The 17,370-nt window shown below is 44.5% G+C and overlaps 1 protein-coding gene across 1 annotated transcript; it reads left to right on the top strand.

Moving 5' to 3' along the window:
* The first annotated feature begins 10,714 nt into the window (after positions 1-10,714).
* Positions 10,715-16,276, top strand: f9a (coagulation factor IXa). Its single transcript, XM_012840599.3, has 7 exons — positions 10,715-11,050; positions 11,139-11,163; positions 11,487-11,600; positions 12,114-12,248; positions 13,004-13,356; positions 14,082-14,208; positions 14,416-16,276. Exons 1-7 carry the CDS (start codon positions 10,814-10,816, stop codon positions 14,994-14,996), a joined length of 1,572 nt encoding a protein of 523 aa, XP_012696053.2. The 5' UTR covers positions 10,715-10,813; the 3' UTR covers positions 14,997-16,276.
* Positions 16,277-17,370: the final 1,094 nt, after the last annotated feature.

A 17,370-nucleotide genomic window follows, 5' to 3' on the forward strand; every position in this document is an offset into this window, starting at 1 on the left:
TATTTATTGTAATGCGTTTTGTTCTTGCTTTCTGCACTTTCTTTCCATGTTTTGACAGCGAACTTTGGATACTTTGGATGCAGTTGTGATGCAGTTGTAATGGAAAAAGCCTTCGCTGCTATTACAGGTTGCACCAGCCGTGTTGCTGCAGCTAGATCTATAGCAGATAGATATATAGGCTTTATATAATATATGTAGGGGTAGAAAAATGTATAAAAAAAACCCACTGTAAGCACTTCCTGTAAGCCAGCTCGCGGCGCACCTGATTCCAAATTATCCCTCATATTTCATTCTGACAGCCGCTCATACGACCATTTGTAACTTGCACACAGTCTCACCAACCTGGTAATTAATTCCGTCCAACATTATTGATTTGAGCTGTTAAGTATGAATGTAATTTGGAGCACACGTGGCTCCTTAATCGCTTCAGCTTTAGGAATGAACTAGGTGACATTGTTAAATGTACAGCCACTGATTCTGAGAACAGTTTTAAAGTGTGCTGTGGAATCCATAGAGGTTGATAGAAACTATTTATTTCAAATGGCCTGGGAACTTGTACAGTGTACAGAGTGTGCAGAGAGACAAATGTAATGAGACATCCCTCCTCTCCAGGGGTCTTTTGAAAAGAAGTCCGCTCCTGCAGAGAATCAATGTTGCACACAAACCCTACACTCTGTATGTCATGTACAGTTAAGTCCAAGATGAGAAAAACACATATCAGAGAATACAAATGTTTTTCAGAGAAATGTAATGTTTATATTGATTATACATTTCTCATTTTTTTGTTAGGCCATGTCAAATTTGTAGCCTTTATATTTGGTGTATTTATATGCATGTTTATCTGTATAAATATGTATCTATATCTATCTATATATTTATATATATACAGTGTATATAGAGTGTATATATATATATAAATATTTATCTGCCATCTAATCTACTCCCAAGTGATGTGGTTGTTTGCTGCAAAGATGGGTGTGTGTGCAAGTGTGTCATCAGAATGAAGTGAGGGGATGGCACCACTTACAGCTGCTCTCCTGACCTTTTCAATCAACTTGAGTCCTTCATTCAGTGCCAAACCAACTCACTCCTGTCTTTAACAGATTCACTTCACTCAGCGGCAGCACTGTAGGACTACCAGCTCTATACCCAACACTGAATGTTTTCCCAGAGATGCCCCCACAGACAAGGGCATCCATCTTAAAGTGCAAATGTAGATTAAAGATAAGTTGTTATTATTAGGTTGGTCATAGAAGGTCGGGGAGCACACTCTTCAAAAAGAGAAAAACCAGCGTGCCTGCTGGGAGCAGCTGTCTGTTAATCTGGGGACTGAGGCCTGTTAGACTTGTTTAGGAGTCAGAAATGATTTGATGTTTTTGTATATTTCCTCTAACTAAAAACATTGATGCGCCATATATGTACAAAATTAAAGGTTTCTGGGGGTGTTCTTTTTATTACTCTAGGACAAAAACACTGGCTCTGAGATGGTTGGGATGTCAGCCTCGCCACCCTCTCAGCTGACCCTCAGTGAGTTTCAGCAAAGGGGCAACTGAAAAGGTTACATTTGTGAGCCCACATCACAGTACCATCACAAAGGGACCTATTGAAGAAGATCACTTTCAATTCTCTCTATGAGTTGACAAACAACCATTCCAGGTTCTGAAATAACGACCTGTGCAAATAGAAATATGGCGTCGGCGCGAGGATCTGGTGCTCACAGGCGGAGGGGATTTATGTATTTTTTTCTGGGCCAGAGAGACGTGCAGGAATGAGAGAGGGATGGGAGTGATGTATGATCTGCTGTGGCGCTGGGGGTTTCAGATGGATGCCTCTGTTTGAGAATCCTGGCTCGTGGCACTGTGAGCTGGAACCTCCCGATAAGGGAGTAATATTAGCTCTATTATTTTCATCACAACGCCGATTGAAGGACGCTCCGTGTGCTTTGAGTAGCGAGTGGGCTTTTGCTCTAAAGTAAATACGGTGGTGGTGGGGGGGGGGAGAGCTACTCCATGGGACGCTGGTTTCACATGAGCTCCCCCGAAAGGAATTACACAATTACAGCAAATGGGTTATGCAGTAAATGATACATCATAAGTGATCAAACTAATCACCGTTCCAGAGAGGCGAGATGAAGAGCTTCATCAGTTCCACTGACAACACAGGCCTGTAATGAAGCTCAGGCTCCAGATGACTCAGGGGGATCATCAATCGATCCCCAACAATATTAAGGGGCAACTCATGCCATCATTGTTATTATTTGACTTCTTTGTTGCGCGTTGGATCTGTTACCAAAAGCTTCCTCACACGGTGGGTTAGGTTTAGGGTCGAGCCTGGGTGAATGAGTGGTGCTTTACTGTCCTGGCAGAAGAGGTTAAAGGGCGCGGCAATGCGTCATGATTCTGTCACCTCTCTAAGCCACGCTCAGCTCGATTGACCTAACGCAGCTGAAAACGGCTACAGTGTCACCACCTAGCAGTTTATTTCGGCCGTAGTGTTGATCTATTGACCTCTCGGTTGTGTACAGGAGGAAAACCGCGAAGCAGGGCGGGCATTAAACACCAATGCATGCATGCGTCTTTTGTCAGGATGTCGTGACTGCCTTTGATTTACACCGAGAGGAAATCATGGGGGATCAGAGGTCTCCCTTTTGCATTTCTGTTCTCATGTTCCTGTTCAAATGGTCCTGCTGGGGTGAGGACCAAAATATGGCAGGATTAAATGGCAGTAAATGTAATGCAGTGACTTTGCATTGTAGAGATGTGGAAGCCAAGGAATTATGAAGGCAAGTTGGTTGCTGTAGAAATGTTGTCTGACAAGATAGAGGATTTTTTTTTTATCATTGGATACCAGAGAAAGCATTGAGGGGTTTAAAATAAGTAAATCAGTGACAACCAAATAATCAGTGCTCAGAACTGAAGCTGCATTCTTTTCTTTCTTTAATAAACACACACACACACACACAGGAAAACAAGTTCATCTAAGCACAGCAATGATGAAAAAAGAGAAATATCCCCAAACATAAGAAGCCATCTCTCTCTCTCTCTCTCTCTCTCTCTCTCTCTCTCTCTCTCTCTCTCTCTCTCTATGCCTGCCTCTCACTGCGTTTAGTTGGCTCATGTCTGACATGCCGTGGTTACGCACCGAGGCTTGGCGGACAGGCTTGTCCAGTTTGAATTGGCGCTGGTTGCCCATCCAGACAGGAGTCTGTCTGTGGGAGTGAAAAGAGAAGAGGGGAAGGAGATAGACAACAGACAGTTGATAAATGCCATGACAGAATGTTGTGAACAGTAAGTGGCAGCAGAAAATAGTTATGCTTATGCTATCAGTACCCTACCATTACTATGGAGCAAAAAACTCTAACGTTAACACAGCAGTCATTAGTATTTCAATAAGACTGTGATATTCCTCTCAGAGGCAATACGATCATGCGCCCCCTAGTGGTGCCTTTACTCACTGCATAACCACACTTACACACAAACTCGGTTCCTGCTCTCACACACGGTATGAGAAGAGCTGTGCTGCATTGTAAAATGGATAATACAAATTGTAATTACAGCAAACACTAAGTGTGATTTAATTTTATGTGAACTGCAATGTATATGTAACTGAAATGTCTGTCTCAAGCTTTTGTTATCTGTGAGTTGTTCTATGTTTCATAAAACCGGTTTCATATAAGCAGTGGAACATATTGTGCTGAAAGATTTCTATCGATGAAAGAATGTCTGCCCACTTCTGCGGCAACAACATGAGTGGTGTCAGTGGAGTGGTGGACTCTTCTAGAAGAATGGGGCCAGATGATTGGACACTGAGGTCATCTGAAGAACGGGGCCAGATGTTTGGACACTGAGGTGCACCTGAAGAACGGGGCCAGATGATTGGACACTGAGGTGCACCTGAAGAACAGGGCCAGATGATTGGACACTGATCTGCACCTGGTGCCTCCAGATCAAGTGAAAGCTCAGTCCTTTCTCTTCGCTCTGATGATGCTGTCTGTAGAGCACGTGCACTCCTCCTCTTATTGTGTGAGTCACTGCCTCCGGATCTGACAAACTCAAGTCACGACACAGGAACACACAAACACTTCTTATCTCTCCCTCCCTCTCTCTCTCTCTCTCTCTCTCTCTCTCTCTCACACACACACACACACAAGATAATCAAATAACAGACAGTCTCATCAGGGATTCATAGTAGAAACCATCTAACTACAGTCTGAGCTTGCACCTTCAAAATGATCACATTCATGATATAACAGATGACCCTTAGACTGTGATATGTAGGTCCACTGGAACGAGTACATTTGAGTAAAATGCATTGAGATCACAGCTGTAAGTGTGTTGTCTTTCTCTTTGCCTGACTAAATATCAAGCAGATTGTTTAAATGTCAGTAGGCAGGGTTGATGACAGAGCCGCGAGGGGGGAGTCGGGTATGGTGGGGGAAGGGTTGCCGTGGAAGGTGGTGGTAGTGGTGGGGGGGGGCATGGGTGTGAAATGCTACCCTCTCTCTCTCAGCTACTGTGCTAATTAACAGAGGTACAGCTTTTCCAAATACCACATTAATGTCAGTGGCTGCATCCAGGGGACCTAGATGTAGGGGCCAAGCCTTTGTAGCCTGCAGCTCCTTTTTCCATTTCTAACCCACAGTCGCGAGAGAGAGAGAGAGAGAGAGAGAGAGAGAGAGAGAGAGAGAGAGAGAGAGAGCGGACGATAGATGTGTGATTGTTTCTCGTGCTGCTGATGTTGTTTTCACAGACATTGCTGATGCTGATGGCAACCAGCTGATGCTGATCTAGGGTTTTTCATCAGCTTCATTTGTAAAGCCAATGCCTCCTCTGAGAATAACACATTGAGTTGCATCATATATTGATCTGAAGTCAGACTGCCAGCGATTGATTGGTCAGTTAATAGTAGTGTGTATGGTGTGCCAGAATCTTTCACTCAGTGTCAGACTATATCACAGTTATTATTGGTATCAATATTATTCAACCGAATTGAATCAGCTTCACTTACACTGCTTTTATGCCTCCTCCGATAGTCACTCTTATGCTTCATTTTAAATCGTATGTCTACGATTTTTTTTTTTTTTTGGTTGCATAGTAAGAACTGTACATTTAATATTCTCTCTGATCGCATCAGCAGCAATCGGATCGGATACATTTGGGTGTAAAGGTTCTTGCTAGAGTGTGAGGGAAGCCTCTGTTCAGGGAATAGGCTTCCAGAGTCATACATTTTTAATCTTCCTTTATTTTCAGAGAGACACCAGATAGTGCAAACCCAATGGAGCCAATCAGTCTGCAAGTGTGTGTGTGTGTGTGTGTGTGTGTGTGTGTGTGGTTAGACTTCGGAGCACAATCATCTTCTTCATGTAATGCAGACACAGTCATGCACTTACATTAGCAGGGGAAGGAAAGAGCAAAACAAACAAACCCACAAATGTCTGCATGGACCCATACTGCTGGCCCACATCAACACCAGAACATCCCCCATACAGGACTCTTACAACAACCTATAACTTTGTGTAGTATGGAGCGAAAAATGGGCCAGCCAGAAGCAGAGCGGCCTTCAAACAGCAGTGCCCAGTCTCCTCCATTATGTGCAGCTGAGGGGCGCTTAGGGCAGCAGAGGAAATCAAGCTCCTCGCTCGCTGCTGCAGCTCTGCTGCGCCCAGGTGCATTAAAGATATATCTCAGAGCCATTCGCTCGAGAACCCTCTGTTGCTCCGTATTCAGGTCAAGTGAGTAACGCTTTCGTTTTTTGTATGCTGGAGGCCCTTGAATGTGCACTTATGCGATACAAATCCAACCTGTTCGAAACACACTCTGCACAAAACAGTCCCTCATGGATTGAAAGTGTGGTCATCATGTTGGGACTTTGTTTGAGAGTCACTTGCAGAGGTACATCTCTGGGAAAGGCTATGCTAGGCTATGCTACTCACCCAGTACTCGAACAACTCTAGTGTTTCATGCTCTTTCAAGCTGTAATTGCTTTGGTAACACTGTCATTGAGTAGCAGGGCTGATAAAGTTACTTTGAATTAGCATGCCAGTGATTCACATAGGGCAGCTGATTAGTTTTTTGTAAAGGCTTTCATTTCTGAGTGTCCTTGTCTCTTCTGTGGCTCCCTCAGCCCTTGGCCCAACCCATAGTCAGAACAACAATGCAGACATAAGCCAGACTTAATGACTGGCAATCACGCTCTGCCCTCACCAGAGGAAAAAACTTTCCTCTCAGAGTGACTCACTTGTAATTCACTCATCTGACGAGAGACAGAGCTGGACCGATACTGTTGATGGATTGAGCGAGACAGAGGGATGCTTGGATGGTGTCAAGGTTACTTTAAGACGGCGTGTGCTATTCTGGGTGTGTTCCTCGGCTACTTATTTTTGCCACCTTCCTTTTTTGTTTTCTTCATTTCTCTCTCCTACAAAAATATTCGCTTTCAAAGGAGGAGTGAAAGTAATTATAGCTTCTGCTACCACATTTGCCTCTCATCTGCATGTCCTCTTGCCGTTGCTTGAGAGGCTCGGCGCCGTCTTCCGGCTGACCTTGCCAGCCTCTCCTGAGAGTAATTAGGCAACTTTACCTGTGAGAGGAACAGCTTGATAGGACCGGCCAAACACCAAACACACCACAACAAACATCAGGAATCAGAGAACTTATTTTCAACTGTGAAGGAGCATCAAAATAGAACACTGTTGACACCAGCTAAAATGTGTCGTATCATTATGAGCCAGTCCTTTCAGTTCCTGCATGTTGTTCCACAACTATTAATTATAGAGTGTGTATGAGATTGATATGAACTGATATGAGCAGCTCATTAAAGTGGAATATGTGTCTTTAATAGTTAGTATACCAATGAATTTGTAGTGCTAGTTCTAATTAATTCTAATTAACGTATTGTTATTTTTCTAACACTCACAGACTCAGCACATACTAGTACATACTGGCAGGTTGCTTCAGGTTATGAAAGCAAATTTGGCTGGCCCTGTGCACGCAAGGAGCTTAATACATGAAAACATACAGGGTGGATGCAGCCAACCAGTGCTGTAATCCTAGCTAAACAAACCAGGCAGCTCAGTTAAAGCTGAACGAGGCCACAGACAGAGACGACTCTCTGCGATCACCCTTAAAGATGGATGTTCATGTACTCTGAACCAGCTCTACAGTCACATTCTAACAGAGGTGTCATACACTGGCCATAAAGAGTTTCTCTCTCTCTCTCTCTGGCCATAAAGATTCTCTCTCTCTATTTCTCTCTATCTCTCTCTGGCCATAAAGATTCTCTTTCTTTCTCTCTCTCGCTCTCTCTCACACACACACACACATTCATGGTCACAAACAGAATAAATTAAATCTACAATTAATAACTCAACATCACCAAAGCTACTGTAGCATAAACCATCACATTGCATCATGCGCATGTAGGCAGTGATAGCCACCCTGCAGTGTTTTGAACCATAGTCACACAATTCAGAAAGTTTCCGTCCACATAAAAGTATATACTGCATCAGACCCCCAGCCATTCCTCTGAAATCCCTTTAGCTCATGACATTGTTGTTGGAGAATTAAGAGGCATGGTGCCAATATGGCAGCAGCTCTTTATCAAACTAGCACAACCCCTCACCTACAGAAGCTCCACAGTTAGTGTGAAGTGGATCTGAGGTCAGGGAGCTGGAGACGGAGGAGGACGCGGGGCTGACTCATACCGCCCGTCCTCACGAGAGCCAGGTGAGGCTCACAGAGATGCCTCCTCGCTCCTCTAAAGAGACACAAAGTGAAGAGATTAGAGAAGAGCTTTGCAGCTAAGCGCTCTCTCGCCCGGAGCCTTGGCTCTGAGCAGAAGCTGACTCGAGCCTCCTGCCTCATCAAACACACACACACACACACACACACACACACACACACACACACACACACACACACACACACACACACACACACACACACACACACACACACACACTCACACACACACACAGAGAGAGCGGTCAAGGCACTAGTGTAAGCCTCTACCTTGGTCCTCTACCCTGTTGACATACCCCCTAGCCTGACTGACGACTCACAGTCAGAAAGGCTGCCAAGCAGTGTATAAGATAGCCCTTGCATACCATTGCCACAACACACAACATCTGCATCTACATGCACCGATAGTTTCTTCACTAAAGCAGAAGTTGGTGCTGTACTTCTTGACGAGAGTGAATATGTGAGCCTCCCAAGAATGAAAGACGTCCACATCCCTTTAGCTTTACCGGAGTTGTTCACTACATTGACAGCAGGTGGTGTCTGTCTGCACTGATTGTGTGTAGGCTCTCTCTCAGGCATGAACTAACAGACACACATGTACACACACGCACACACACAATCAACCAAATGTAAAACAGTCACATTACAAATGCAAACACAAAATCCTCCCGACTTTTCCGGGAAATTTTCCACCACAAAGGGCTTAAATCGGCGGGCTAAGCAGAATACTTAATGTACATGCAACTAGATATCCCCCCTACAATTGACCACAATTCCCACAGTGACAACCTCAATCCATAGGGCTGCAGCAACAGAATAGCTGTTTCGTCCAGAGCATCACCACCATCCTGAACTGTTGGGGGAAAGGAAGGGGGGGGGGAGGGGGGTCACTCTCTGTAAGTGTCAGGAAAAGTAGCCAACTACCTAACACCACTGCTAACACCACCAACAGCCCAATTGCTAACATGTTAACATGCTAACTGGTGACTTGACAATCTGTTTGAAATGGGTTCGCGCTTTGATGAAAAGTGCAGTTTTGAACCTTAGCCAGTAACTTTTTGCGACAGATACAGTATATAAATACTACAGGAAAGGAAAATGTATATTGCTGGCACTTGAGGTCAGAGGCAGACATCATACAATTCACACGCTACAGAGTTGTCCTGAAGTAAATACATACACATGAAGCTACAACATCTGTGTACCTTTAAGGGCTCATATGCAAATGTCCACATACAACATAAAGCCTAAACTCAGCTCTGTTTGGCTGCCAATATACATGTACACGGTGCTGTGTATCAGCTTCTGTCAGTAATGTGTCATTAGCATTAGGAGCAGTAGGCCTAATGGAATGTTGTCGATCCCAGGCGCTCTCTCTCTCTCAAAGTGGCTGTCACACACACCCCCTTGTGGAATTGGGAAGAGGCTCAACTTTTTTGTTATTGTAGCCTCCTCTACGATAGGCTCTTTGAGTCAAAGGGGAAAGCAGTGTTAATTACTGAAGGTTGAATAATTCATCAGAGTAATGACTCAATGAAATATAAATGCCCGCGGTCGATACATGAGTCCACGGGAGCTGCCAGGGGACTCCCCAGGGTGCAGGGAGAGAGGCTGGGGGGGGGGGGGGGGGTGCAGGGGGGAGACCAATCCAGCGCTGGGGATGGAGGGGGCGGGGGGGGGGGGGGCGACCGTGGGTAATGAAAGAGGAGCTGAGCGGCGCTAGGACGCCTGAAGGCCTGCTGACTCAGCCTCTATCCCCACTGCTCTGCCACCGCTGGACACTGGACAAGCGACTGATGATAGTGACTGAGACAGAGAGAGAGAGAGAGAGACAGAGAGAGAGAAAGAGAGCGAAAGAGGGAGAAAGAGAGAGAGAAAGAAAGAGAGCGAGAGAGCGAGAGAGCGAGAGAGGGAGAAAGAGAGAGAGAGAAAGAGAGAGATTACCATCACCCTATCTTTCACACTGATGCCTTCATTACTTTTTTGAAGCTTGCATGGTGCAGGGAGACTGATGGAGGGGCTTTAATTGACAAGTGAGGAGTGGGAATTGAACAGATGCCTCTGAGGCAGGGAACATCCACACTGATTGCCCTGGAGAGCTCAGAGATGGAGCACACTTTCCTCCGGTTGCTCTCTGCCTGTTCTCTACACTCTCCCTCCGTTTCATCCCATATGAGCCTCGAAGAGTATGACGACCTTGAACGCACTTGATAATACTTTCGGGTTATATTTCAGGGACAGGCTGCAAAACTGGCCCCTCACAAATCCATTCATGCTGTTCTACTTACTGTACAGCTACTATTTTTGCTCATGAGATAAATCAGACACAAAGATTAAGGACATAAGAAAACAAATTGGTCCAACACTTGAGGAATTTCTTGCATGGATAATGCAGTAACACCACAACATTGCTCCTCAGGGAAAATGGTACTCTAAAATTGCACAGTGACTGTTATAGATATTCATATATGGATCACTTTCTCCCCCAGGGTTATTATTGTAAAAATACCAGTTCAAACACCAACATGACGTGAAACCTTTCCAATTCATCAGATCGTTGATTTATCTGTTTATTAGGACAGGTGTGCCACCTAGTGGATCCAAGCGTAATCACATACACATTGTGAATCAAACATGGTTGGCATCTTGAATTGAGTTACTGAGTTACTTCCATGAGGTCATGTTTTTCCAATCTCTGTTTTAGAAAAAATGAGGGTGCCCAATACAGGGACACTGATATGACACCAGAAATATGTAGACAAATATTTGATCACAGATTGCTAGTACACGTTCAGGATGAAAAGATAAATATGGATAATAAGATGAGATTTATTAGACACATGATAAGAAGTGGCTTTAAACGTATTCACCTACGATTTTCCCACTGATATTTCTATGGGTGATGACATTTGATTTGATCACTCTGGAAGTCCCACAAAGACACCCACACAAGTGCCCCCACAAACATAGATCGGGTGAGCTGTCATCCTGGCTTATTGTAAACAGACAGCTGTACTTTGGAGCACTAGGTCAATTTATCCCCAGCTGTTTGCCGTTTATATCAACTATCAAGAATGGCTGCTCTCTCCCTGTACCTCATATGTTGTGTGTTCCTACTGGAGCTGCTACCAGCCTCAACCGCCGGATTGTTCCGCTCCAGGGCAGAGGCTGATACCGTTTTACGGAGGCAGAAGCGGCACAATACAGGCATATTTGAGGAGTGGACGGAAGGCAATATAGAACGGGAGTGCGTTGAAGAAGTCTGTGACCTAGAGGAAGCCAGGGAGGTCTTTGAGAATGACGAGCAGACGGTCAGTTCAGGAGATGAAGAGCCTGTAAACATGAACGAAATGTCATATTTTAACTTGATGTATTTTTATTTTATTTCTATTTTTTCAGCTGAGGTTTTGGCAGAGCTACCTAGGTAAGGTTATGTTTAATCATTACCTACACTGTTGACATAAACTCTGACAGTTTTGTGCTTGTGCTGTGAACATTTGGAGCGTGTTATTTGTATATGTATGATTCAGAAGATGTTTTTCAGCTCATGTTTTCTGACATTAATTCTAAAATAATTCGAACTGTATTCAAACTGTGCACTATAACTCACAGTGATTGAGTGATTTCAACACAACTTCAAAGTGTTCATTCATACAGAAGGACAAGTGTGGTGTAAGAGCAGGTGTTGGTTAGAAGTCACACTATGTGTGTTAAAAACGTTGTAGGCCAGTGTGTGTTGTCTTCCAGATGGAGACCAGTGTAAATCATCTCCATGCAAGAATGGCGGTGACTGTGTGGACCAGATGGGCACATATACTTGTAACTGTAAGAGAAACTACGTTGGGAGTGACTGTGAGATTGGTGAGTTATTAAAGCATGAAGTAAAGAATGATTTTTAGTGTTACAGTCATTGTCACACTTTATTTGGACGGGCTCCTTTAGACTATCTACAGATGCTCAGATTATAAACAAACAATCCGTTGAAACTCTGTTTAACTACAATGTATGATAAAGGTTAGGATTAGGGGTTGGGTTCAGTTAAGGTGATGTAGAAAAACTGAACTTGTATTTTAACAAACCATCTGTAAAGTCTCTGTAGGCGGACTATCTAAATAAAGTGTTACACAGTTATTTACAGTCTGTTACTCACATATATCTAAAAATGTGAGCTCCTCTATCAGAATATGATTTTAGAGTTGAAGTGTACACACATAGATGATGAATAAATACTTCTGCAGTATAGCCTGTCATTCAAATTCTCAAATGGTGGTTGAAATGTCCAGGAAACCAGTCTGACTCCACACTGGAGCTTTAAGCAATCTCAGCAGGTGAAGCTGTTTGAAGTTTCTCACCATATGTCCTGTGCTTGTCCAGCACTGGCCAGGTCCTGTGATGTGCTCAACGGTGGCTGTATGCACTTCTGCCAGCCATTGGGAAGCCATGGAGCGGAGTGCCACTGCGCTAGCGGCTACAGGCTAGCTGAGGATGGGGTGACATGCGAGCCAGAGGGTGACACATTTACTCACTAATGCTGTGTCTAATGCTATGTCTATGCTATGTCTAATGCTATGTATAATGCTGTGTCTAATGCTATGTCTATGCTATGTCTATGCTATGTCTATGCTATGTCAATGCTATGTCTAATGCTATGTCTGTGCTATGTCTGTGCTATGTCTAATTCTATGTCTGTGCTATGTCTAATGCTATGTCTGTGCTATGTCTATGATATGTCTGTGCTATGTCTATGCTATGTCTGTGCTATGTCTGTGCTATGTCTAATGCTATATCTACTTTATGTCTAATGCTATGTCTAATGCTATGTCTGTGCTATGTCTAATGCTATGTCTAATGCTATATCTACTTTATGTCTAATGCTATGTATAATGCTGTGTCTGTGCTTTGTCTATGCTATGTCTGTGCTATGTCTAATGCTATGTCTAATGCTATGTCTAATGCTATGCCTATGCTATGTCTAATGCTATGCCTGTGCTATGTCTAATGCTATGTCTGTGCTATGTCTAATGCTGTCTACGCTATGTCTATGCTATGTCTGCCATTGCCAGGCCAAAGTCATCTGCTGCATAGCTGCTCATACTTTTCTGTTGTGTGCTTGAGCAGTATAATATATCTCTATGTTGCTCAAGATTGACATACACTCAGTGTCCCGCTGCCCGCATACAGTACAGATATGCCCAGTGCTGTGAGTAGTGTAATGCTTTACATCAACAATCAGCTTTTTGTGTGTGTGTGTGTGTGTACCCAAGGAGAGTGGCCATGTGGCCAAGACAGGAGGATTATACGCCTGAGTGGAGAGGTGAGAACACTGCAGATCAACTCCACCATGGCTCCCTCCAACACAACACTGAATCCCCACAACAGCACCACCGATACCACCCCATCCACTGCACCCAAGGTCTCCCACACGCCCGACACCAGAGGGGGCAGACTGATGTCCTCCCGCAACAGGTTACCCCTGTGGGCACGCCAGAGTCTGCACCCCATACCCGCCCCACTGGGTACCCTACCGCCAACGTCCATCACCACCGCCCCAGACGAGAACCACAACAAACGAATCGTTGGTGGGCACGTGGTCACACCAGGGGAGATTCCATATCAGGTGAGGATATTATTCTTGTTTGTTTCCTCCTAATTTACTACAATACACATGTGTGCAGTGGTTCCTTATTTATCCTAAAATGGGCCTGTTCTTCATCTCAGCCCTGTGTGTTCATGTATGTAAACGTATCAGGGACGTGCACAAACATTGTAATGGGCAGAGGCCCCAGCCATAAAAGGCAAAGCCCGATAGCTAGGTTCGCAAATAAGACTGATTATGTAATAAGATGGTAATCTTTGCAACGTGGCACAAACATGACAAACTGCACGTTATTCAGAACCATAGAAGGACATTTTGATTCATAGTAGTGAACCCTTATTAATACCATTCATCATTTAGTATTTCCAAAACTCAGTGTAGTCATCTAATCTAATGAAACTGATAAAAGTTTTAAGATGATATGACAATTGAACTTATTCAAATGGGCTGTTGCCAGCCAACTTCAGCTCAACTTCTTGCACATCCATGACATGTATATCGATAACGAGGTTTCAGATCTGTGAGTGTGGAGTAAAACTCAACTAAATGGTTGCGTTTGGCAACCTATTTCCAGCCGTTGCGATATTTTAAAAGCTTGCACTAGCATGACAACCGCATTTGATCAATCAACTTTTGTGTGATGTGCCAAAGAACAACGCAGATCTTCTGGTAGAAACTACACTCTGCCTCTCCCCTCCTTCCTTCTTCTGGATCCCTGAAACTGCCCTTCTCTGTTTCTTCCTGAGGTGGCGCTGGTGAGACGCTCCAACAAGATGGTGTTCTGTGGCGGCTCCATCATAGGTGAGCTGTGGGTGATCACTGCTGCACACTGTCTGGTGGAAGCTCCAGAGGGATCTTTCTTCGTCCGCGTGGGTAAGATGGAACACTTTATCACCCTCACCATGCAAGTGCCCAGACCACCACCACCACCCCACCCCACTCCACTCCAAAAAGAGTACACACAGTTTTGGGGTTGCAGAAAAACCACAAAGACATTTACCATAAATCATGGATACCCTAAGTGTATCTGTGGCTAAGTCAATGGAGATACTGTGATAGATGTTTTGTCTTTACCCTCAGGTGAGCATGACGTAAACCGTATAGAAGGACACGAGCAGGATCTGGAAGTGTCCAAGCGGCACGTGCACCCCCTCTATGAGCCCCTTCAGAGCCTCTACAACCACGACGTGGCTCTCCTGCGTCTGGCCACCCCCATCCAATTCTCCCTCTACGCCCGGCCCATCTGCCTGGGGCCCAAGAGCTTCACCGCGTCTCTGCTCCGCTCTGGAGAGATGGCCACGGTCAGCGGCTGGGGCCGCGTGCGCTACCAGGGTTGGACCTCCAGCAAGCTGCAGAAGGTGGAGCTGCCCTACGTGGAGCGCAGCCAGTGCATGGACAGCAGCAGCGAGCGCATCTCCTACTTCATGTTCTGCTCCGGCTACTCCGACGTGGCCAAGGATGCCTGTCAAGGGGACAGCGGGGGCCCTCATGCCATCCGGCACCAGGACACTTGGTTCCTGACGGGCATCGTGAGCTGGGGCGAGGAGTGTGCCAAGGAGGGCAAGTACGGCGTGTACACCAACCTCTCGCACTACTACCGCTGGATACGCTATGTCATGGGCCTGAGCAGAGAAATGCTTGTTGACATGGTGGACCCTTAACCCATACCCCCCCCCCCCCCCCACACACACACACACACACCTGACTCTCTTGAGTCCAATGCCATTATTCCCTGCACGCTCTGTGAAGATATATTGTAGTAGCTTTACAAACAGGGATTAATCTTGGTCCTGGAGTAAACCTGGGCATAAGAAAAGGACATCCCATTTGACATGCAGTTTAGCTCAAGTGTAGAATTGATATTTGTCTGGAAGACATGAGTTCAAAGTCTAAACTGCCTCACATTTCCATGTGACAGACCCCATCGATTAAAATGCTTCAGGTTATGCAATGGGACTGAATGACATGACAGATTTATAATGCAGATATTCATGTACTGTGTAATTATTCATCCATGAGAAGTATTACACACTACAGTGTGCACACTAAGGTTGAGGACCCAAAGGTCTGTGCAAAGGAAGTCAATCCCTGAAGGAAACCCAACCCCATCAGTCATCACATTAAACTGTTTTGTCACGAGTCATTAATTCAGATGAATATTGCATTTATCGATCTTTCTGTGACAAACAGCCCCACATTTCCTTCCAGAGTTTAATTAAATTTGATCAGAGGAATGGATTATGAAGATAAATGGTTAACAGTCCCCCCCCTAAGGAGTTCCAGACAGTCAATACCGCAACAGTCTCTTCTGAAGTCTAAATCACTGTTCATTATACAAACGGTTCATTGATAAAGTAGTCTCAGGAAAATCGTAACCAACAAGCACAGGATTTCTCCCATCTACTGGTCAGTGAAGATTTGACCAATGTCTGATGATACTATTTTTTAGAGAAACTACACTAAAGCACATGCTGTAGTTCAGGCAAACGATATAACTCACAAATGAAATATTCACACTCCCCTTTCATCTTTAGTCATTTTAGGAGCTTGTATAGGACAATGTGTTGAGCAGACATTTCCATCACCTTGACTTTAAACCTTTCTACAACCAAGGGAGTAAGCATCATCATTGAGTTCTGAAAAAAAAAAAAAAAAAATGAGCAAATGTAAAAATATCTGACACCAAAGAAGGCATCTGCCCTACTTCTGAAAAAAAAAAACATAAAACCTCCCAACACCTCAACAACAGCAACTGCAGTGCAGCGCTCCGCTGGTGAAGGCAGGCTTTCATCATCTGAGAAGATGTTTCAAAGGGTGACAGCTTGGAGGAGGCTCCGGCCCCAAATCACACCGAAGAACTAAGAGGGCTGCGAGTTATATCAACTTATTTATTTATTAAAAACAGCCCATTTCAATCATACAATAAAGAAACTTGAGTTTATTTCAATTATTAACAACATATTTGGAGCTATACATACCTATCAAAGGGTTGTAAAGTGCCATGCATTTTCTCCACACGGAAAATAGCCTAGTAACAAGCATTAGGGTGCTTATCTGGATAAACTGCAAATGTGGGGCCTATATTTGTCTCAGTTTTGTGAACAACGTACGATGCTTATAAAGGGGGAAAACCTGCGGCGTTGGGAAAGCAGAGACAAGTGTCATGTCGAATCCTCCCAATAAAAAAAAAAAAAGAAGTGTGATGTCGCATTGCAAGTCAGAAGAGAAGGCTGTAGTGGTGTGCAGAAGATGTAATTTAAGGAGTCTTATGAAGCCCTGCCTCACGCTGTGAGAGAACAACTTGATAGCAAAATAAATAAATTAATAACACACGAAATGTGTACTCTACAACCATGCCTGCTGCTCCGCTGGCCTCATTTCCACATCAAACGACAGCGTATCAAAGGCGGCCCTCCAACTGGGGGCTTGATTTGATGTGGTAAATTCACATAAGTCTGCAATCAATATTTAATTAAGTGTTCGACACAGTGGGTATATTTCATGTTTGCAGTATGATCCTGTTTAATGGAAAGCCTAAGATTAATAATACGTTGATGGTTAAGGAGCACGTGCCGGCGATCCGCCTCTCCGTTCCTCTGAAGTAGGAGAGAGAGGGGAAGACGTGTGCGCCATATTTCACTGATATCCGGACTACCCTGCTGAAATACAGGGCTTGTCTGTCTGTATTGGAGAAGCCACGTGAAATCAATCGGTGGTGAAGACCTTCAGATGTCCAAATCCAATTTCAGTACTTGATCTACTGTAACTAGAGGGGTTGGTTAGCCAAACGTGAACATATTTGCGGTTGAGAAACCAGTAGAAGAAATATACAGGTAAGAGCTTAACCAATACAGGCTAGAGTAACATAGAGAGAGAGAGACAGAGAGAGAGAGAGAGAGAGAGAGAGAGATTTGAGTATCTGAGCAAGTGGGTGAGGTTTCTAAGGATGTGGAAGTGTGAAAATCTAGGCGTGCATATCTTCAGTCTGAATACTCCCCTTGAGGAGTAGGCCACAGTTTTAAGTAAACGTCCTTG

This window comes from Clupea harengus, chromosome 20, assembly GCF_900700415.2.
Source record: "Clupea harengus chromosome 20, Ch_v2.0.2, whole genome shotgun sequence".
In the NCBI taxonomy this organism is placed as follows: domain Eukaryota; kingdom Metazoa; phylum Chordata; class Actinopteri; order Clupeiformes; family Clupeidae; genus Clupea; species Clupea harengus.

Bases quoted from the DNA above. Each gene is read 5' to 3' on its own strand.
- f9a (XM_012840599.3), top strand. From the start codon at position 10,814: ATGGCTGCTCTCTCCCTGTACCTCATATGTTGTGTGTTCCTACTGGAG. The intron at 11,164-11,486 runs GTAAGGTTATGT...GTTGTCTTCCAG, and splicing joins GTTTTGGCAGAGCTACCTAG to ATGGAGACCAGTGTAAATCA. The intron at 12,249-13,003 runs GTGACACATTTA...TGTGTACCCAAG, and splicing joins GGTGACATGCGAGCCAGAGG to GAGAGTGGCCATGTGGCCAA.